General features: G+C 36.9%; 3 protein-coding genes across 3 annotated transcripts; all 3 read right to left on the bottom strand.

Annotated features, from left to right (window-relative positions):
- Positions 1-10,397: 10,397 nt before the first annotated feature.
- On the bottom strand, positions 10,398-14,897 carry xcr1b.3 (chemokine (C motif) receptor 1b, duplicate 3). The gene is made up of 2 exons (XM_067453317.1): positions 14,387-14,897; positions 10,398-13,801 (listed from the first exon to the last, which is right to left on the bottom strand). The coding sequence occupies exon 2, from the start codon at positions 13,789-13,791 to the stop codon at positions 12,745-12,747; it is 1,047 nt and encodes a 348-aa protein (XP_067309418.1). The 5' UTR covers positions 13,792-13,801; positions 14,387-14,897; the 3' UTR covers positions 10,398-12,744.
- A 539-nt stretch (positions 14,898-15,436) lies between these two features.
- xcr1b.2 (chemokine (C motif) receptor 1b, duplicate 2) lies at positions 15,437-16,834 on the bottom strand. The gene is made up of 2 exons (XM_067453318.1): positions 16,727-16,834; positions 15,437-16,606 (listed from the first exon to the last, which is right to left on the bottom strand). Exon 2 carries the CDS (start codon positions 16,604-16,606, stop codon positions 15,539-15,541), a length of 1,068 nt encoding a protein of 355 aa, XP_067309419.1. The 5' UTR covers positions 16,727-16,834; the 3' UTR covers positions 15,437-15,538.
- Positions 16,835-20,684: 3,850 nt separating this feature from the next.
- Positions 20,685-22,982, bottom strand: xcr1b.1 (chemokine (C motif) receptor 1b, duplicate 1). Its single transcript, XM_067453319.1, has 2 exons — positions 22,870-22,982; positions 20,685-22,359 (listed from the first exon to the last, which is right to left on the bottom strand). Exon 2 carries the CDS (start codon positions 22,357-22,359, stop codon positions 21,277-21,279), a length of 1,083 nt encoding a protein of 360 aa, XP_067309420.1. The 5' UTR covers positions 22,870-22,982; the 3' UTR covers positions 20,685-21,276.
- Positions 22,983-24,223: the final 1,241 nt, after the last annotated feature.

A 24,223-nucleotide genomic window follows, 5' to 3' on the forward strand; every position in this document is an offset into this window, starting at 1 on the left:
ACAATGAGCGCTTACCAGTATCAGTTAAACGCTGGATTTTCAAAAGTAGGCAATGTGAAGTTTGCGGTTCAATTGTCTTGCACAAAATTCTTGAATGAATCATTTATACATGCACTCTGGTCTGTTATCTTGGGGACATCGACATTTTTACAATGGTTGTGTTACATGTCAGTCAAACGTCCTCTTGGGCGGTCCTTGGCCAATTAAAGCTGCGTAAAGTCCAGACTTTCTGCCGTCAGTCTGAAGGTCTGGCTACATGAGAATAGCATCCCCCGTCTCTCATAACGTCTGATGCATGGCACACTTAAAGGGTTACTTCAGCGATTAGCATATGGCTTTCTATCAGTAGAAACCCTGGAGTATATTCGAATGATCATGCTTTCCCCCCTCGTAGTCTCCTGAGACAAGAGATTTATGCATTTTATTTCTGGAAAAAATCCTCCGATGACGAAAATATCGTCAATTTGCGTCGTCGGAGGATTTTTTTGCCAGAGGCTAAATACTACAGCCAGCAGAGGGAGCTATTTCCAGATGTTTTCAACCCGTCCATGGGGGATGGAGATCACACTCACAGCTCAGCTCGCAGCTGCAGGCATTCATGTAAACGGAGCGGCCGGCGGAGCAATGTAAGTGTTTTAACTTCTCAAATTAATTCCCATAAAAGTTAAGCTTCCAAAGGTATGGACTGAAAAACGCGCCAGACTGAACACACGCTGTGAATCTATGCCGCGGTCGTGATTACCTCAGCTCTCATCACGAGAGCTCATTGATCACAATGCATGTAATCTGACTCCTGCAGCGTTTGTGCTGACACTCCCTCAGCGGCTAAATCACATTATATTGAACAGACACGTTCAGTTTTTAACCCTCTATGGTACGGTGTTGCCTCCAGGCAACATAGTCTATTTTAGATTATTCTTAATCAAATGAAACACCAATGTATTGTTCAAACCTATCCCTGGGAAGAAGAACTCAAATACTAACCAATGAAAGTGTAAAAAAATGGGTCACATGACCCACAGGGGTCCATTTTGTGTCCTGTTTCAGTCATGTGCACAGGTCACATGACTCCATATTTTCTCCAATGAAAATGGCATTTTTCACTAATTTCCTGTCCAGATAATCACCCACAAAAATATGAGTCACCTTCACTGGTTAGTAAAGAAGTATTTTCAAGAACTTTACATTATACATCATCAAATGTTTTAAAGTAAATAACAAAAAACTGTGTGTTGCCTCAAGGCAACATTGTACCATAATGGAATCATGTAAGGCCATAGCAGACACACTAGGTTGGATATAAATACAGCATATTTGTAAGGAAAAGAGTTAGAATTATCTAAATATATCTGCATTTTTGCACTATTGTAATGCATGTATAAAAATAGTAATGCACATACTATAACTGCATTTATTATGATCTGCACATTTTCTATAGCACTCAAAAAAGGTATAAAACACCACTGATGAGGATGAGGATGAGGTGTCGTGATGAGGAAGATCAGGCCATAGTGACAATCCGGTAGGGAGAGAGTGAGGGTGAGATCGAAGATGGAAATGAGGATGAAGATGGTTATGATATGATATAATAACTTGATGTAATAACTTGATGTGATGGCTTGATGTAATGGTTTGGTAATACATGTTCCACGATGGTACAATGTTGCCTGAGAGCAACACCTGAATTTGAAATGTTGCTTTTTATTAAATATGAAATTTGTAATACATTATAAACTGGATAAATGTGTTTGTTCAGGTCTCTGGTTAAAGAAATTGATTTTTTCAATACATTTATTCATTTTTTTCTACATGAAAACATAAAAAGTTTAAATTTGTCCATTGTGGTACAATGTTGCCTTGAGGCAACAAACTTTTAAAAAATAAATAAAAATAAAAATTATGAATTTTTTTATTGCTATTGTTAAAGTGTCCTATTTTAAGCAGGAAAAACACCACAAATAATTGTTTTCTCATTTAAATCATATTGCGTACCATAGAGGGTTAATTGTAGTGTCTGTTCTCTAACTGAACTGATTTTATGAAAATGAACGCAGTGGGGAAATAATCAGTGATTCAGTAGCGGTGGCTTTGGGAGCGGCCTCGTAGGGCTGCGAAGCATTCTGGGAATTGTTGTCTTTCATCCCCATGAGATAAAAATACATTTTTTTTTGTCTTTTCTCAGTCTAGAAAGCACCAAATTCAAAAATAATTTCACATTTCTACTACATTGATGACCCAGTTTAAATACAGATTCATCTTCCCAGCGCTGAAGTACTACCCCTTTAACTGGAAACACTTCAGGATTTTCGAAGTCATCATCTGATTAGTTGAATTGGTAGAAAGTAAGGTCTCCTTAGTGTGAAGCGTAAATAATAAAATCGGCTACACAAAAACGACAAAATCTACACAACTAACTACACCCCGGTCACATGACTTCAACGTGACCATCATTAGGCTTCCGAAAACTCTTAAAGTTTGAGTTAGTATAGTTTGCAAAAGCAGACTAGTAAGTAATTCTTAAATGAAATCCCAATTAAATCAAGTTTTTTGGGCTTTTAGTATGAATATATTAGCCTTACTGTTATCTATAAGCGAGTGTGCTCTTGTCTGGCTATCAAGACCAAGCTCAATTTAAGATTGAAGATTGGTCTGGGGAGTCTGCTCTGTATTTTCTACTGCACAAGAGGCGTGATCAACGAGCATAATTCAAATGACTCTGTACACAATTGGATAGTCCTTTAACCAATCAGACCACAAGAGGCGTGATCAACGGGCAATGACCTATTGCTTTTCTATCCATCATCGTGTTAAACCCGCCAATAGGCATCCAGGTGGATAAGACAGTCTCTGATTGGTTCCCACAAAAGTGTAACAGAAGCAAATGAATGCACAGGTTTGCAGAATGAGTTGCTGGGTGAAATCAAATTGCTGTCAGATCAGGCTGGGTTTACCCAGTCTAAGTGTGCTCCGAAACAATGAGAAAATTCACATTAAGAAGATAAGCATTCAAACTTACAGTCTCTCATTTCTGTCAGTATACGCATCAATGATTTTGATGACATCACTGCACTTCTCATCAGATTTTCTGTCCAATCAAATGCTCTCTAGATTCTGAAGCATCCCACCCCCCTAAATTAAAAATAGACACAACAGTGTAAATATGATTTACATTAAGGCGAATGAAGTCTGTGACACAAACCGGCGCAGCTCTGGTCCAGAGACACGATAGCACAGAGACGATGCAGACCAGGAAGTATATTGGACCCATTTGCACATTATGCTATATTTTAAATTGATATGGAGGATTAGGTGGAGAAACGGTTAGGTCAACGGCTCTGGCCGAGTTGTCATATAAACCAGTGGTTCTCAAACCACATTTTGCATGTCTCCCTCGTCTAACACATCCAACTCAACTCATCAGCTCATTAGTAGAGACGGCAAGACTTGAATTAGTTAAACTCTATTTGCAGCCATTTTAGGAAAGGGGAGGTGCTGTTTGATATGTCCCACTCTGTCTTCCTTTTTCAGTGGAAATAACGTCAACACATTGAATAATGCTGCACGTTTCATGGCACTTCAGTCACTTGTTATAGACACTTGTTAACAACCAACTTTAAGGAAAAACTTTAAAAAAACATTAGTGTTTTAATTATGTATTTTATATAGTAGAATAAAACTTGATCTTGTGTTCACCAGTCATTGACTTCTTGACGAAACGGAAGTGCTAAGATGCAAACTCCGGGTTTTGACCGACAAAACTCTAGCCTGGTTAAAACCAGACCATTCTCAGTAGTAACTGAGTTATGGTCTGGCAAAGCTTAGATAAATCATTTCCAAAGGAGCGTCACCAACAGACGTCGCTCAAATTTGGATAGACCTAAAGACCAATCAGAGCGACGGAGAAACATCTGAGACTCTGACAGCAATTCTCTGTTTGGGGTTGCGAGGAAGATTTTGCAATGGCTTCTGAAGAATTTTGCCGTTGTTGTAAAAGAAAGATGATAATAGCATGGTGTCCACCGCCACTACATCAACATTTTTGCTAAATTTGGAAACCAGCATCTCAGATCGACTGAAACATCTCGGATTGACGGTTGAACAGAAAACATCGAGCTGATCGCATTTGCCCCTGTTGTACGGCAACTGAGTCTTTGGAAAATTGTGTCTCACAAACTTTATTTAACTTTAGATTTTTAGATATGTTAGAACATTTTCAGACTTGAGCATAGTTACACTAGTTATTTATTTATAATTATTTACATTTTTTACATGATTGCCGGATCTAGTGTGAGGAAATAAGCACAGAAAGGCCAGATCGAGAGCTGCTGTGTGTGTTAGCACATGATCACACTCCTACTCCTCCTCATCAAAGTAGCCGGTGTAATCCACATCTGGTAGGCGAGTGTTGTTATTTGCTCGGGTTTTAACAAAAAGGAAAAGTTTAAATCGCTTAAAACAGAAGCGATAGCTGATTGGAACGAGTGATGTTCCACGCCGGCCTCCATCTTGTAATAAGCAAAATCTGCTTCACCGTCGCTGCGCTGTCGTCATCGTGTAAAGCCCGCCCCACCATTTCTGATTGGTGCCGTGATTTCGACGGATTAGAAATGGGCTTGAATGACTCTTTGCCAGACTACTTGCAGAGCAAATCTAAATTTGCCGGAAGTTGTCTGGGTTTTCCCATGGAGGCTAACAAAATACGTCTGTCAGTTTATCATCTGATGTTGAATGATAAAATGACCATATAAAGTTCATAAACTATGGTTGAGTGCATAAGAACATAGTGTGTCATTTGGGACACAACTGTGTTTTAACAAATTTTCAACTCATTGTCTTCCTTAAATGTAAGTTTATGGGATTTCCCTTACCCCCCCCCCCCCACCCCACCTGTTTATATGTTTTCCAAGAGAAAATCGTATGTCCGAACATTTAGAACAGTAAAAGATGTGTGGTGTATTAAAGTCCATAGCACAAATACAGGACAAGTTTTAAGCCCGGGAGCATTATGGAATTGTTCAAATTCACCCTAAGTAGCCTACGCCTTAGCAAGCGCTAATAAATTAGACGGTTCTGGTTATAATGAGGAAGAGATTAGTGTAAAAATCCTTTAGAGAACAGATGTCTATCGGCTTCAATCAATGCCACACCTGGTTATTAAAATGCATCGTTTCATAAGCAAGACCTTTGAGTGAGCAGAGAATAATTCCTTTGATATTTAGAAGAGAAGAGTTTTGTTTTCATAAGATGAGTCTCTAATTCTCTGTTCTGGCGGTTAAATTAAAATCATGTAAATAAAGAGTTGTTGCGCAGAACATCATAGGTGTAAAAAATGATGAAGAAATAAATATAGTTGTAGCCTGTATTCCATAGGTCTGACCCTGTAGATTAGCTGTGCAGTGTGACTCATGTTTTTGGTTTGATCAAGGATGATTTGAACACTGTTTCCCTCCAATCTGCTCTCAATTAACCCTGATGTCCTCCGAGGTTTGCTGGAGGCATGTGCACCTCTTTCCCTCATATACAATACGGACTCTGTATCTGCAAATGCAGTTGTAAATCTAGTTATAATGGATTTTTTGAATTATATATAATAGTACATATTATATTTATACTTTTTTTTTGCATATATATTTATATTTTTCTACACACACACACACACACACACACACACACACACACACACACACACACACACACACACACACACACACACACACACACACACACACATAATTTATAATTTTTAATCATAAGAATGTTATATGTATAATAGTACACATAATAATTTAACTTTTTGTGTATATCTGTATATTTCTAGGCTATCATTCCTAAGAAGATTTTATATTATTGTAGCCTATTTAGTAGATATATAATACATCTAATAGTAATAATGATTTATTTTTTCTATTTAATAATTTCTTCAGTATATTTCCGTATTTTGTAATCGTATGAGAAAGCTAGTTGTCACACTTTTTACTCCAGTGAACATCTCATCAAACTTAATAGTGGAGCATGTTGTCACACTGTATGGGGTAAGTTGTCTCAATGGGACCCTGCCATTAAATTTCATGCAGTAGTGTAGATCACAAAACATGAAGAAACATGAACACAGCAAAAGTAGGCCATCATACCCTTGTTTGGACCAACAGATATTGAAATGGATCCATTTTATAAAAATAAAAAAATAAAAAATGTAATATGACATTTTGCTCAGATCTATTTTTTTTTTTATAATGTCAAGGATGAAAGACAGGCATTTGCTTATCTAATCTACAGACTTTCAGAAAACAAGGACATTGAAAGGCAGCAAAAGAAACGAAACCTCAAACTACGTTAAATAAAGACAGTAGGAAAGCAGGTAAGAACAAGAAGGTCTAATGAGACTCTATTGAGCAGAAAACAACATCTGTTTGGCTCCTGGCTATAATCTGAGCACACATTTGCCAGAGAGGTACAGTATGGTAAAGGAGCGCGTCTTTCAAGAAACTCAAAGTAAACAGATGAAGTGAACAGGTTTGTCTGTTCTCAACTTTTCCGACGAGGAGAAACTGTTTCCGTTCAAACTGAGAAGATTTCTTCGGTCTTTGAAGGAACGTTAGATAGGTGAATAGCAGGTGTTTCTCTGAAAACACAGAGGAATGTAAAATATAGCTCCATGTTATGAGCAAGACCTCCATCACATTCTGAAATGTTGTTCATGTTTGGTGAAACAGCACGATCAAGGACATTTAGCGAGGCATGGCAGTGCTATAAACAGACTGTCATTTTAACACTGCTGAAATGTCAAAGCAGACGTGTTGTCGTGTTGGCATCATGGAGAGATCATAAAATGATACACTTCTGTTCAAAATGTTCGAGTCTGTACGATTTTTTACATAAAGAAGTCACTTGTGCTCACAAAAGCTATACGTTATTTGATTAAAAATAAATGTTTTTTTATTGAATATATTTTTAAATGTAATTTATTCCTGTGATCAAAGCTGATTTTTCAGGATCATTCCTCCAGTCTGCAGTGTCACATGACCCTCCAGAAAACATTCTAACATGATGATTTGCTGCTCAAGAAACATTTTAGCTTGTTATTAATGTTGAACATTTTGCTTCATAATTTTGTGGAAACAATGATACTTTCTTCTTTCATTAATTCTTCTTTGAGACAAAAGAACAGCATTTATTTAAAACGAAATCATTTTGATCAATTAAATGCATTGACACTATAGAAAGATTTTGTTAGCTTGTCAATGTTCAGTTATGTTGGACATGTTTTGAAATGTATGGTTAGCATTATGTGTTTAATTTATTTTGCTCATACAACTAAATTGTAGGCTATAGTTGCATGGAACCCACTTAAAATATTTTTTTGTAGAAAGAGAGTGTAGAAATAACTGAGTTTTTAAGTAATGAGAACAATGATGGGATTAGGATTTATACCTAAATGAAAAAAAAAGAAAATACAAATTGTCTGGCTGTTTTATTTTTTAATAAAACTTGTAATTATTATTTTATTTTATTTTATGTAATCAATCAGCTGGGGTAATATGGTGATATTGATTAGCCTTTTTTTAAAATATTCTGTGAAGTAAATACTACAGAAAAAACGAATGTAATTTGAAAAAGAAAAAGGTAGTTCATCATAACAAAATGAAAAAGGTAGTCCAGGCTAGAATACAAAAAAAAAAAAAAAAAAAAAAAAACATTCCTATAGGCAAACTCTATACGTATTCCATTCAAACTTGCACATTAAAGTGTAATTATAAACACTATAAAATAAAGTAAAACTATTCAACTTTTCTGATTCCCCTCGTGTACTGGGGTTTGAATAATTAATGAGGTGTATCACTGTTGTCCTGTATTTAGCTGTTTTAGCTGTGTTTTATCATTGCCTTTGCTGTTATGTTTAGTAGCTTGCCATTTTGTGACATTTGGGGACCTTTTGAAACGATCTAAGCACAGTCTAAAATGCACGGCACAAGTTCACTTAGGCTACATGTCCGAATCCACTTTTGCTAGTTTAGCTACGGGAAAAATGGCTGTGGTATAAAAGGGCTGTACCTATTCTCTTAAAGAGTCATGATAGTGAGTCAATAAACCAATCAGAGTCTCATCTCCCATTCCCTTTAAAAGCCAGCTGCTCTCGCACTATGGCGGATTCGCCGTTTACAGCAGAGCATTTGCAGAAGTTTGCTAACATACAGGGCTTAGATTAACACAGGAATCGTTCAATTAGGACATTTAGGTAGCTTGTATAAACGTGTTTTTAGAAAAGAAAACATTACTAGTGTGCATCTTGAGACCTTGGCACTGATATATTTTAAGATCTGTCAGTGGTTGCCTTCAGTTAAAACAGCTCAAACATGCATTCGTGACTAAACCTTGTCTGTGAAACCAGACAGTAACGTACTGGTACGAAGACTTCATATACATATTCAACTTGATTTGAATGTGTGTTAAATCTCCCCAGAACCGGGCTAAGCCTTGTCTAGGAGAGCAATTGACTGCCGTCTGTTAGAGGTTTGTGGTTTGGGAGTTTAATGGGATCAGATCAAGACAGAGATGGTGTGGGAATCTGAGTTGCACTGAATGAGATATCTCAGGCTATTAGACAGATATCACACATAATCACGTTAGGTGTTATATTAAAGATACCTTGGAGTATATGCGTCTGTGATATTCAAAACGCAGAGGCGCGTTCATATGAAATACTCCAGTGAAAAGCAGAGAGCTGTCAATCATTCAGTTTGTCATCTGAGCCGGACGGTTTACTGGCAAATAATCGGCTTTTATTCACTGTGAACTGAGACGACTCCAGGGGTCCGTGGGTCCAACAGTTACGGTTTGATTCCAAACTAGCTTTTTGTGTGTGAAAATATCCATTAAACAAAAATACAATACCTCCAAACAATTACAATTGTAATGTTGTAATGTTGTAAATTACAAAACAATTGTAATGTTAGCTAAAGTTCGGTTAAAATATTAAGCATTTCTTCCACAATAAAATGTACAAAACCTTCATTTGAAGCATGACTTCCTGAATTACACAATGTCCTGCTGCTCTTATATATAGGCTAGCCTATACACACACACACACACACACACACACACACACACACACACACACACACACACACACACACACACACACACACACACACACACACACACACACACACACACACACACACACACTTAAAGTTAATGGAAACCATAGTAGTGAAGCAAGGTTTTCAGTGAATAACTTTTGCCCTGTTTTTCATACAAAACAAATTTATGAGTTCAGATTTAGTGAACACATATTGTAGCCTACTGTTTTAATGGTGTTTTATGTTGCTTCGAAGCTATTTCTTTAATATTACTGCAAAATTAATTATGAAAAAGAAAAAAATTACAGTAATAAAAATAACATTTGAAGAATGTTCTTCATTGTGCCAAATGTGTCACTTGTTGATAACTATTGCCACCTAGTGGATACTGACGGGAATGACTCATCCTGTGCCCTTCTTATAGATGGTAACCCAGAGACCTAATAAAAAACTCATGAAACATTTCGGTAACACTTCATTTTTTTTGTCATTGTTGCATATGTTACATGTGGTTACTATAGCTGTAAATGTTGACTAATTACATGCAACCCTTTATCAACTTTTTTTTTGCAACTCTCATGCAAACCCTAATGAAAACTGATGCCTAATCCTAACCCTTTAGTAAGTACATGTAGCTACTTAATATTATTCAGTAATTAAATGTATAATTACAGCATAGCAATGATACCTTCAAATAAAGTGTAACCAATATACTTTAAAAAAAAACATAATTAAATAAAAAAACTTTTTTAATACATAATGGAAAATTATTTTTCTCCGAATTCTGCAATCACACTTGGTTTTCCATCTGCTTTTTTTTGCCTCTGTTCCTCTTTCATTAAATCTTTAGGACACATTACATTCATGTAGAGAACCACTTCTCCAAACAAACTCAAGCATACATCTATTGATGTAATACATGCAGTTCAATGACACTTTTCTATTTTTGCTGACCTATTATGTTACATTAAAATACATTTAGGCTACATTAAGTTCATAAAGACAGTTACTTCAATACACATATGATAAACATGTTTTCATTTGATAGTTTGGGTGAAACTGGTGGTATAACTTTAATAATAATAATAATAATAATAATAATAATAATAATAATAATAATAATAATAATAATAATAATAATAAATAAACACTAAAGAAGTTTGGTATAAATAATAGATGGCTTCATTACAAAATAAGCAGTGAAGCCATTTTGTTTTGTAATAACCAACATTGAGAAAGCCATTCTGTTACCATGTGACAGTAAAATAAAATAAAGTATACCACAAAGTGACCCTATATAGACCCTCATGGCTGTGTGTGTCAAGTATATTTATAGATAATGTGCCTGTTTTTATGACATTCAGGTTAATTCAAAAACTGTTAATGTATAAACCAACATAAATGCCATTTAAATTATGGCGTTCAGGTTTTTTTTTTTTTTAGATATATTTATTTGATTGTTTTTAGGTTTTATTCAACTTTGACATTCAGGTAACTCTTAACAATAAGATTTCATTTGTTAACATGAGCCAAAAATGAAAAACACTTCTAGAGAATTTAAGCGTTTTGCAGAAAATGCTTACCAACAGTTTTTGTTTTTATTTTTTTAAATAACTATGGCTCCATTTCCCAAAACTCTACACATAAAACCAACCACAAAACCCACATGATGCAAAATATCTCACATTTATCACTTCATTCAAATTTATTTTAACTTCTCTAAAAATGCTCCTTTGACTATACACACAAACATAAAATGATTATCCACATACAAATCAAACTTCACACAGAAAAATGTAAAACAGTACTATCGTGTGTGTAGTGGAGTGTGTATACAGCATGCATGCACAGAGGATGCATTTCACAGTTATTGATCTGAACTGCCTTAAAGGGATAGTTCACCCAGAAATGAAAATGATCCTTAATTTACTCGATTGCTTGAATAATTTAGTATTAACTTGATAAAATAATGGATTTATCTCTAAGATGAATCCAACTTAATATATGAGAGCTACCACCATATACCATATTTTTCCCATATTCTTCCGTTATTGAAAAACTGCTTTAAAGGTGCAGTATGTAATATTTTTGCAGTAAAATATCCCAAAACCTCCAGGGCAGTGTTGTATATTTTGTTCAGTTAAACCAAGGACCCGGGGCGTCTGAGGGAGTCGCCTGTCAATAGCGTCATATCTGCGTTACCCTCGGTTTAACATCAGAGAGTAACGTCATAACATTATTTTAAACACACTTAAATGTATCTAATATGATAAACAGAGCTGCGTTACCTCATACTCATCACCAGAGAAGCAGAAATAGCCCCAGCGACTGTGTCCCGTTAAAATAAAAGTCCCGTTGCTCACAAGCAGTTTTGCGTTCAATCACTCCAGCGGCCTTGCTCAGCTCCACAAAGGAGCCTTTTACCACGTGGACCCTTTAGCTGCGTTGTTCCCAAGGGGGTAATCTAGCACTCAGAAAGCTTTCCACCCATAGGGGCGGCCATTGCTAACCAAGCCATCACCTGCTGTTAGCATCCCATTGACTCCCATTCATTTTTGAGTCACTTTGACAGTGAATAACTTTACATCTGAGGCATTTAAAGACTCCATTTGTCCATTGTTTATTTATAAAGAAACACGACAATGCATATAAAGCTCCGTTACCTTGTATCTTACACTATCACCCGGCAGAAGCTGTTTTTGTAAAAATAGGCTAACGATTGCGTCATAACCAACGCGACTCTGTCGCACAGTTGAGAAATTACCGTATAGACCTGAGGAGACGCTCGCCGACAATCTTTTACTGTCTATGAGACAGTCGGGGGGACGTGGAGACATAAAGTCTGATAAAGTCAAGGGAGAAGAATGGGGAGAAGCCCATAGTGAGCCAAGAGCAACGGGAGAAAACATTTAAACAACGTGATTCAGCTTTCACTTTCCACAACTACTAGAAGACTTACAACTTTTTTCAGACAAGGTTGCTCACCTCACATCTACATCGTCAAGCTCAGTCTGAGCCTGCGCAGATCGCTCCGCCATCAGGAAGTGAGTGCCTCTAATTGACTTCACTTTTCGCCGCTGAAGTCTATGGGGTCGCTGTGCCCATTTCTTTTACTGACTATGGTTGTTCCTTACAGCTCATTGTTCGTTAATAATATTTATTAATGCATTAACTAATGGGACCTTATTATAAAATGTTACCGAACATTAATTTCTCATCTGATTCTGATTGCTTGATTCTTGATTGCTGATAAATAGTAGGTCTGATTTCCATAGGGGAGAATGCCTGGAGAAATATATCCTTTATCTGTTTGTTATTCCTCATTCAACTTTTTGAGCCAATCATCTAAGCAGAACTGTCCTGCAGAGTTTAGCTCCAACCCTGTTAAATACACCTGAACCAGCCAACCAAGGAACTCAGGATCATTAGAAAATCAAAGGTAGGTGAGTTTTATCAGGCTTGGAGCTGAACTCTGCAGGACAGTGGCCCTCAGGACTGAGTTTGAGGAACCCTGTTCTAGGGCATCCCCTTTTGGAACCTTTATATTGTAAAAGTTTATGTCAATGTGATGTGTGGCATTTCTAACCAGCATGCACTTCTTCAGGTCAGACCACGATGAGTCGAACACACCTTATGATATCATGACACTTGACCTTTGAAATGGTCAGAGATGAAACTGCCCTGAGTAGCTGCTCTGATTGCTGAACGTTTGAGTGCTGAACCTCTGTGAGAGCAGACGGAAGCCTCTGGTCCACGGCAGGTATCTCCTGAACTTCTTCCCTCCAAAGATGTGGACGAGCGGGTTCAGACAGCAGTGGGAATACGCTAGAATATGGGTGATACTGTAGATGCTATCCAAAGTGTTTTCCCACCCTGTCTGCCAGAATACAGGGACACCTAAAGACTTCAAGGAGATGAGGAAGAGGAAGATGTTAAACGGCGCCCAGCAGATGAAGAATCCCACGGCGATGCTTAGTATGATGCTTACAGCATGGTTTCTGCTTCTGATGCGGCTCCGATGGATGGTTAAACCCATCCGGGTGTAGCAGAACGTAATAACCAGGAATGGCAACAGGAAAAACAGAATGATTTGCATGAAATATCCGAACAACTCCACAAACAATGAGTTGTAAACGGGAATGCAGAAGATGCCATTAGGACTGTCCACAGTATCAGAGAAGATCATTTCAGGCAGGCTGAAGCCCATTGAAATCAACCACACCACAGCAGAGGAGACGTGTGTGTACAGTCTGCTACGATTGCCTATCGATGAAGCGAACACCGGATGCACGACCGCCACATATCGATGGACAGTCATGACTGTGAGGAACATCATGTAACTGTAAAGGCCCAAGAAGATGCCCCAGGAGAACAGCCTGCAAGCCAGATTCCCAAAGACCCAGCCCCAGATGTGAGTGACGGTCCAGGGCACCAACGTGAAGGTGAAGATGAGGTCGGACGCTGTCAGATGGAGGAGCAAGCAGTCGGCAGAGCTCCTCAAACCCATCTTCTTCACGACCACCCAAAGCAGAAAGCAGTTTCCCGGTACACTGATGCAGATGATGAAACTGTAACAAATGGCGTTGATCATCGCCAGTGAAAAACTCTCTTCCTCTAATGTAATCAACGGAAGCCCATCATCCTCATATGGGTAGTCATAATAATCATAGCTGGAATTTAAGTCCGTGTGCAAAGTGTCTCCGTTCATCATAACGTCTGCACTGTAAAAAAAAGGGGCTTTTTTAAAGTTGTAAATAAAGATTATTGGACTATGTTTTACAAGAAAATACATTTTCAGTCTCACTACTACTTCTAAATTTCATTATTTGTCATTTCATTGTAATTATTTGTGAAATTTACAAGCAATTTCTGAGGGAAAATCATTTAAAAGCCTTACTGTAGAATGACAGCAACACACACTCAATCTTCTATAAATATTATGCAAAAAGATCACATCAAAAGCCATATAAAACAAATGTAGTTTATTGTATAAATAAAATATATACAATTTCAGTTTGTCATTAATCTCTCAGTATTCCCACATTCATTCACTCATGCTAATGCTGTTTTTATAATCACAAAATTATACAATTATTTTTCATGCAATGACTATTTATAATGATCAAAAAGCATAAATGAACCTTATTCAACTATATTTCAAAGCTTTTGAAGCCTTGCAGAACAGAAAATAAATGTATAGTTTGTCCAGAGGATTTGGAGTGTGCCGTGCACATGGACATTTTCTTTAAAGCCATTGTAAATGCAAGCAAAGAGTGAAGGAAAGAAAGCTGTAAAACAAGAAATACCTTGATTGTTGTGATGACCAATTATATGTTCCTTAAAACATGAGGTTTGTCTGTCATAGAGAAACTGAAGAAAACATACTTGCTCTGAATGTTTCATTCTTCAGTCACATGACCGCCCAGCCCACTCAATAACACACATCTTCTTTAACAGATACGTTCATCTTAAAGTCAATTTTTAAACACAGTAGGCATAACACAAAAATCCATAATCCACACCAGGAATTGTGCTCTTTCAAATATTATAAAACCACCCACAAATTTAAATAAACCTTTAAATAATCATCCATATCACAAACTGGGAACTTGGACTTATTTCAACTTGAATCTTAAATAAAAAAGTTGAAAATTGTCAAAATTGTCTTAACTTATTTTAATGAGTTAAGCAATGTAAAAGCATATTTTGTCATAACTTAACTAATAATATTTAGTCATAACTTTTATATATACATATTATGCTGTCAATCGATTACAACAAGTTACTAATAATTTTTTTCTGTAATTAATTGCTATTAAAAAAATAAATTATATATATATATATAATATGAATACATTTTTTATTTTTTATTTAATTTTTAATTGTAATTTTTTAATTAATTTTATTAATTTGATAATAACTTTTCTGTAATTATATATATATATATATAGTATTTTTTATTTAATTTTTTATTTTATATTTTGGATTAATTTTATTAATTTTATAAAAACATTTCTGTAATTAATCATGATTAATATCTATCTATCTATCTATCTATCTATCTATCTATCTATCTATCTATCTATCTATCTATCTATCTATCTATCTATCTATCTATCTATCTATCTATCTATCTATCTATCTATCTATCTATCTATCTATCTATCTATCTATCTATCTATCTATCTATCTATCTATCTATCTATCTATCTATCTATCTATCTATCTATCTATCTATCAAATCACACTTATATATATATACAATTTTAAATATATAAAAATATGAAATATGAAATATATATATATTTCATATTTCATATTTTTATATATTTAAAATTGTATATATATAAGTGTGATTTCCGGGGGGAAAAAAAGCAAGATTTGTTCGAAATAAAACCAAAGTTTATAAAATCTTTCTCTTGGTATAAATGAATTGATCAAGTTTGCATTCTCCATTTTTATATTGTGTTCAGCTCCGTGACGTTTGTTTGTCTCACTTCACAGTTTTCAGGAGCTCCGTCATTCATGTACGGATGAATCCTGGAGTCGCTGGGATCCGTGGGTCCTCTGTAGAGCCCCGACTGCCTGAGTTCAGGAGAGCAGAACAAAAAGCTGGACAAGAGTTTTCTGTACTTCCCTCTGAGAATGTACAGCGCTGGGTTAATGCAGCAGTGAGAAAATGCCAGAATTCTGCAGACGACAAACGCAACATGCAGCTCGTAATGCTCGCAGGGATCAAATTCATAGATGGACATCAACACGATGATGATATGATACGGCCCCCAGCATATAAAGAAAGCTATAACAATACACAGCACCAAAACCACAGTCCTATATTTCTGCCTGGTTGACGTCATCATGAGAGTAAGAATGATTTTGGTATAACAGAAAACAATGATGGCCAATGGTACCAGGAAAAGCAGAATGAGTTGTGAAAAATACCCCATGTTATCATCGCTCGTATTTGTGCTTTTGCAAGCATAGGTATCGATATGCTCTTTTTGTGCTTTTGAGGTTATTGAATCTCTCAGACAAGCAGTCAAGCTTATGATCCATGCAGCAACACAGGCAGCTTTTGAACATTTGAGCCTTCGCCTCCGTGTTAGCCAGTGACTTCTCACCACCACCACGACAAAACGATCGAGGGTCATGGCCGTGAGAAGAATAAGACTTCCGTAGATTCCCACAAAATAAGCCCCGGTCATGATCTTGCAGGCAACGTCACCGAAAACCCAGTGATTAAGAAACTCCACACACCAGAAAGGCAATGTCAGTGTGAACAGAAGATCAAAAAGTGCCAAACAGAACATGAAAAGGTTCGTGGCCCTTTTCAGGTCTTCGTAGCAGGTCAATGCACACACGAGGAAGCCATTTCCAAGGATGCTGAGGCAGAAGACCGTGGCGTAGCAGGCGGCTGTGACCTGCTTATAGTCATCAGCATCACACATTTTGATTAACCCATCTCCAGAATCGTTGTAATCATATGAGAACTCCTCATAACCACTGGTTGAGTTGGACTGTTCCATCTAGTGTGAGCATGAGCAAAACACTTCAAATCACTTTTACAGTCATGCGTAATCAAAAAGCTGTACAGCTGTTTCTTGCATCTTCAGCATATCAAGAATGAAACAACACCAAATGCTTACCTCTGTGTTGATTTGTCCGGGTTGTATAAGTGCTACAGGAAAATTGTCTATGTGACAACAGAGTTCACACTTTTGTCAGGGTAGTCGTTTCCTTTTGCTAATGCGAGCAGTTTCGCAATGAATGCATATGGTGTGGCTTGGCTTGGCATTGAAGCATGTCTTCTGGGAAGTTTAAAATCCTCTTAAAACATTACAGCACTGTAAAAAAATATTTTTAAAAAAGTTACCTGGTTGCCTTAAAATTTTGAGTTAATACAATGAACATTTTTTGAGATTCGACAACCTTTATTAAAATATTTTTTAAATATTTTGTAAGCATATTGGGTAATTGTGTGTGTTTTATTTCTGATGATGCAGTGAAACATGCCAAATAGTGCTATTTTCATGATTTATCAATTTTTTTTATGTGGTTCAGATACAATAATATTTTGAGTTTCTATTTATTAAACAAATTTCCTTCATTGTATCAACTCAAATTTTTTATTTCAATGAACTCAAAATTTTAAGGCAACCAGGTTACTTACTTTTTTAAGTTAAACCAACAACAACAACAAAAAAAACTAAACAATTTTTTACAGTGAGATGCTAATAGTCTGTAAAAACACCCCCCCCCCCCCCCCCCCCAACCCAACCCACTAATATTGATGCTGATTTAGCAGAATTTAAGCATTTCCAGTTCCTTATTCATTTTCATTTATACTTCAGGGGAAATTCAGTTGTGTTTCTTTTTACATTGAGATCATTTCTTGCAAAAGATATGACTTTTGCTGACTTTTCACAATCTTTTTAGTAGCATAACTACAATCCAGATACTGGTTTTTAAATTAATATTCAAAAAAGTATTTTGGGGGGAATGCAATTGCATTTCTTTTTTCATTAAGACAATGCCGATAATATACATAGGACTAGAACTAATTAAACATAAAAACAAAACAAGAAAATAAATGTGGGATGCGTCTCATTCAGTTCCCTAGCTGGTGAATCGGTATATCATGTACACAAATTCGGGAACTGTGAGGACTGTAAAAGACGCTGTCTCACTACACATTGGGACACTGAGGAATCTATTTCTGGTGACATGACAACGCCCTCATTGTACAACATCAGTACTGATATTTATGAACAGCATTAGAACTGATATCTTTCTGACATTACTTGTAATGTTATTTAAAGTACATTATGATAAATATTTTGCTTACATATACATACAATTATAAACGTTACCTATATTGTGTTTATTACCTGTCTAACGATGTATGTTAATGCTGAAATGCTTGTCGGTATATACATTATTTTGCCATTACCGTGCTATACTTTATACATGAACAAGTTATACAGGGTTCGTTTACACAAAAACAATGTACTAAAAATGGGAATGTTTTCCCTTTGCGTTTTTCCATACGCAGACGACAATGGTCTCACAAGGTATGCGGCACCACGTGGCGATGTCACTTTCACTGTAAAAAATTATATGTTCAATAATTTATGACAACATATGTTTTTACATTGTTTTAACTCATCAAAATAAGTTAAGAAATGTTAAACTTTTTTTATTAGTTATACAAGATGTAACTCATTTTTTTTAGTCAGTTTAACATAAGTCAATTGTATTGCAAAAGTTCAAAATTTGCCTTTTTTTACAGTGTTGTAAAGAAACTATGCTGAACACATACATACCAGTACGCATGTGCATGACGTCACCATTTTCACAAGTTCACGTTTTTGAATTTTACACGGAGATGATAACGGGATCATTTACAAAAACTTGTATTTTTTTTTTATTATTTGCATTTTCAGCCCCCCAAAATGCTTTTGTCATGTAAATGAATGACCAAAAACAGCCCATGTCCATGTAACGGACATAGGCCTGCTTTCTTTTGAGCACTTGTTAGCGCTCTGTGCAGGTAGAATAGGACTTGTTACATTTGGTGCCGTGACCCAGGAAGGAGTGAGGTTTAGGGGTGTGTGTGTGTGTAATGTAGGCCTCAATAGAGCCCCTTTCACACTGCGATTCCGGCAAAATACACGGATAAAGCGACCCGGCATTTGTTCCCGGGCCGTTAGATTTGGTCCATTCACACTGCCAGCGAAATACCGTAATATGTGCGCTTTCACACACAACCCGGAACGGTCCCAGATCGAGTTGACACGTGACATCCTGATGTGACGTGTAACGGCGAGCAATCTCAGCTTCAGCGCGGATAGTAAGGAGCTCCGTGGTCTCGACTTGTGTCCAGTTTGCGCACATTTCTGCTTGTTTAATTTTAGTTTCTTTTGTATACGAACACTCTCTGTGTTTGACGAGCTCTTCTGGCACTGCAGGGTTGTATTATTGAAAAACAAGATCTAGGAGTCGCACGATAACTACACATAGTTTTGGCTTTTGTTCACACAGCGCTCGTCCCGGGTCGAATCCCGCAATGTTAATAGGTCCCCGTCCCGGGTTCAATTCGGTAATCAATTCCGGGACGTGGTTGCTTTCACACAGAAGGCGACCCGGCAATGTTCCGGGAATATTGCGGGTCCGACGTGCAGTGTGAAAGGGGCTTAGGTGTGCTAGCGTCTGATTCTAGGGCTGAGTGTAATGTAGACTAGTAAGAGATGTGCATGCAACTAAACATTAGAGGCTGCAAACTTTAGCATTGTTAACAATATCAATTGCTGTTTTGGCATCCCCGAAACAGCTGTATCTGCTGTTCCACCAACAAAAGGAGTGTTGGGGACATGACACTGTACACACAAAAGACACTGGACTATAAGTCTAGACAACTTATTAAAAACATCCTGCATAGTATTTCCATCTTAGAGTACACAGATTAAGGTAGAGTAAGTCCCCACACTAAAGTTAACAGTCATTTGTTTTTTCCTGTACTCATATCACACTCAGCTAACCACAAATGACTGCTAGTTGTTAAGCCTGTGGTAAATTGAACAATAGATCATAAACTGCATGTACGAGCAGCAATGTGGTTAGGTAAAAAAAAAAAAAAAAATGTTTTATGCATTATCATCACTCAGAGAAACCTGATGAGGCCACAGCTATCATCCACATTGCATTAGTTTACGAATCAGATGCTATAATTGTGAGATCAGTGGGTAAGGTTAGTAGGTACTCATGATAGTAGTACCCATAAAACAGGTTACCCATAGTGGCTTGGTACTTTCTGCCAGTTGTTTCCTGACATGATATGGTAGTATTATTCATCATGTTTTCAGGTTGTTGTTTTTTTTTCATGATGATGCAATCTTACCTACGACACACACACACACACACACACACACACACACACACACACACACACACACACACACACACACACACACACACACACACACACACACACACACACACACACACACACACACACACACACACACACACACACACACACACACACACACACACACACACACACACACACACACACACACACACACACACACACACACGTCGTGTTTCCATGTTTTATGGGGACTTTCCATAGGCGTAATGGATTTCATACTGTACAAACTGTACATCCTATCCCCTTACACTGCCCCTGCCCCTAAACCTACCCATCACAGGAAACATTCTGCCTTTTTACTTTCTCAAAAAATTCCTTCTGTGTGATTTATAAGATGTTTTCCTCGTGGGGACCTAAAAATGTCCCCACAAGGACAAGGATTTCGAAAATATTGCCATCTTTGTGGGGACATTTTGTCCCCATAACGTAGGGATTGCCAGGCTACACACACACACACACACACACACACACACACACACACACACACACACACACACACACACACACACACACACACACACACACACACACACACACACACACACACACACACACGCACGCACACACACACACACACACACACACACACACACACACACACACACACACACACACACACACACACACGACCCCTGACATAGAACCGCTTTGTGCAGAGATGTAGTTTGGTGTAATTTATTTTTTATTGGTTGTAGCTTATGACATTTGTGACAGAAGTGCAGGAAAATATTTACAGCACGTTTTCAAAAAAATGTAATAAATCAGAACAATATCAAAGTATAAAATGATAATGATTCATTCAGTGTGAGTTTGTGGCAGTTTGTGTTAATATTTCATGCAGTGATATTCAAACATTTTTTAATTGTCTCTTAAATGTCTAAATACTTTTAAGGCCAACTAAGTATAAAAGCATTATGCAATTTCTTTTTTAATTGCTTTTTATTAGTAAAGCTATTTAAAGTGGATTAGGAAAATGTGAATCATTTGAAACATTCATAATGACAAATGCAGTTGGACATGGGGTCACAGCTACTGTGTTTAATATATACACAGCCCATATTATTAGTTCATAATTTGTTGCACTAAAGTATAAATGCATAAAAGAAAGCAAATTAATTTAACATGTACATCCAATTTTTAAAACTTTTTACATTGAACTAATATGATTAGTTGGAACATTTTTAAAAGTTTGTTCAATTACAGTACAGACACTTTACATTGCATTGATTATGTTGCCTAAAATCCATTGTTTTGACTCATAGTTGGCTAATACATTGATATTTCTTCACCATTGGAGTAAATAAGCTTGCTGTGTCGATTTTGAGGCTCGCTGTTCTTCTTACGGAAAGTCCATAACATTTTCTTCAAGTGGTTTCTGAATTTGATCCCCATAAAAACATAAAACACAGGATTCAGGCAGCAGTGTGAGAAAGCCACCATGCGAGAGATGTACATCCAGAGGTCTATGGATTTACTGACCTCACACTCATTAAAAGGAGAGATTTCCCAAGAAATCAGAGAGTCCAGAAATATGGCCACATTGTATGGCCCCCATCCCAAGAAAAAAAACACCACTATGAAGAGGATGAGCTGCACCGTCTTCTTACGAGTGTGAGATGTTGGTCGAAGCAGCCGTGTCAGGATCACAGTGTAGCAAAAAGCAATGATCACAAATGCGACGATGAAAAAGGCGTTTTGCATGTATGTAGTTGTATGCTTCCAATAAATTTCACCGTCAAAATCACAGAGCTTCACTGCATTGGTGCTCTCATTTGGACCGTCTATCATTATTTCAATGGGGCTGTTCACAACGGAGTTGAAGATGGCTTGTGGGATGGCAGCGCAAAGACTGATGATCCAGATGACAATTGAGGTTGCGTAGCAGTGCAGGCTCTTCCTAGACATGACAACTGACATGGGATGAACCACGGCCATGTAGCGGTGGACAGTCAAAACTGTCAGGAAGATGATGCTGCTGTAATATCCCGTGTAGAACACATAGTTAACTGCTTTGCAAGCAGGATCTCCAAGAGTCCAGCCATACATGTAGTAGTGGGCCCAGAACGGCAGGCCGAAGGTGAAAATCAGATCAGAGAGAGCCAGATTTAACAGGAATGTGTTGGTGAGGGATTTCAGATTTTCATACTTCACAAGGACATACAGGACCAACGAGTTCCCCACACAGCTGAACAGAACAATAATGATAAAAATGACTGGCGTGACGGCTCTTCCAAACTGGTCACCTTTTGTCTCCAAACAGATGCCGCAGTCATTGGGATAATCACAATTATCATAGTAATCAGGAGTAGATACTTCAGGCTGGCTTTCAGTTATTGATTGGGCTGCCATCTTGATGCATAAATGTAAAAAAGCGATAATTAATACAAAAATAAGGAGAAGATAGATTCAAAATCTGAAGATTAAATATTTTTTTTCTTGTCTGTTTCACAACTGAAGTTTGTGTAGATAAAGATTTGCCACTAATGCAACATTTAAAAGGTACCATGTTCAAATATTAATATTGTCAAATATTAAAGGGATAGGTCACCAAAAAAATAAATAATAATAATTTACTCACCTTCATGTTTTTTCAAACCTGTATGAGTTTCTTCTTTTGAAGAAGGTAATGGGCTCCCTTTACTTCCATAGTATTTTTTCCTACTTTTGAAGTCAATAGCTGGTATACCATAAACTGATTACAAACATTCTTTAAAATATCTTCTTTTGTGTTTGATTGATGAAAGAAAGTCATATAGGTTTGGAAAAACTGCCTTTTTGGGTGAAATATCCCTTTAATTTACCAATTTGAAAAATATAACAGTGATACTTATTGCAAATGTTCAGAAATGTGTCACTTACCTTTATGAAATTCTTCAACGAAAATGTTTGGTGGCAGGCTGAGCGAGTGAAGAAAGTAACCTAAAACTATGAAACTTTCTGAATATGTGACAGTTCCCATTAGTATCAGTAAAGAGTTCAACCCAGCCAATAAATGATGCTCAGATCCCACAGCCTCACATCCAATAGGCCCATGTCCTATTTTCTGTTCCTCACTCTAAAAAAATAACCTGTTGAACGAACATCCTTCAATTAAGGAAAACATTTCCATTTCCACATTTCCAATTGAATTATGCTTTTCCAACAAAATCCAATTAGATTTAAATCATTTGTTGCAATCTTGTTGTATGAACTTAAAATCATTAAAACAAAAACAAAAATCATGTCATTCCATAAGGTAGGATGAAAAGGGGTAGAATTGATGACCATATTTAGTCTATGGGAACTGTATTTCTATAAAAACTTTTACTGCTAAATGAGAACAGCACAGCATAACCACCCCCATTCACCATAATGGTAACCTAAAAAAAAGACACAACATAACACAACTTTTAAATGTCAAATATAACATACAACGTTAAAAGGTTTTCCCTTTACTAGAAAACACATTAAACAGCACTTAAAGGAACACTCCACCGTTTTTAGAAATATGTCTTATTGAACTTCTTTCCTATATTTAGATATGTGGGAAAATGCATTTTTTGTCTCAGTGCATCATTGTTTTAGTTTGGCAGGGTCGCCGCTAGCTTAGCTTAGCATAATGAATGGAATCCTATGTTGCCAGCTAGCATGTCCAGAGTACAAGTGATCCAGTGATCCAACTGTGATGCAGTTTAAAGGGCTAGTTTACCCAAAAATGAAAATTCTGTCATTAATTACTTACCCTAATGTCGTTCGACACCCGTTGCTTCATAAAATGATTGTAGTTGCTATTCTCGTCGCTTTATAAAATGATTGTAGAGCCACTGTAGTGAGATGGGCTTCGTAATGACGTCTTTAGTGCCTTGTCTTGAGAGAGGAAATGACATTGGTGTCAATGAAGGCCTTTCTGAGCCATCAGATTTCAATAAAAATATCTTCATTTGTGTTCACTTTTACACTTTTTTATAGGATTCCATTCATTATGCTAAGCTAAGCTAGCGGCCACCATGCCAAACTAAAACAATCCATGCACTGAGACAAAACTGCATTTACCCACATGTAGGAAAGAAGTTGAATAAGCCCTATTTCTACATTTCAACATTTACTCTCCTTATCAATTCCTACACAAAGCATGCTGGGAACTAGAAATACACTGCCCAGTTCTGTCAGCGCAAATGAATCATGTAGTCCCAACACAAATGGTTTAGGTTAATTTAACAGTAATTTTTTTTTT

This window comes from Pseudorasbora parva, chromosome 9, assembly GCF_024679245.1.
Source record: "Pseudorasbora parva isolate DD20220531a chromosome 9, ASM2467924v1, whole genome shotgun sequence".
Classification (NCBI taxonomy): Eukaryota; Metazoa; Chordata; class Actinopteri; order Cypriniformes; family Gobionidae; genus Pseudorasbora; species Pseudorasbora parva.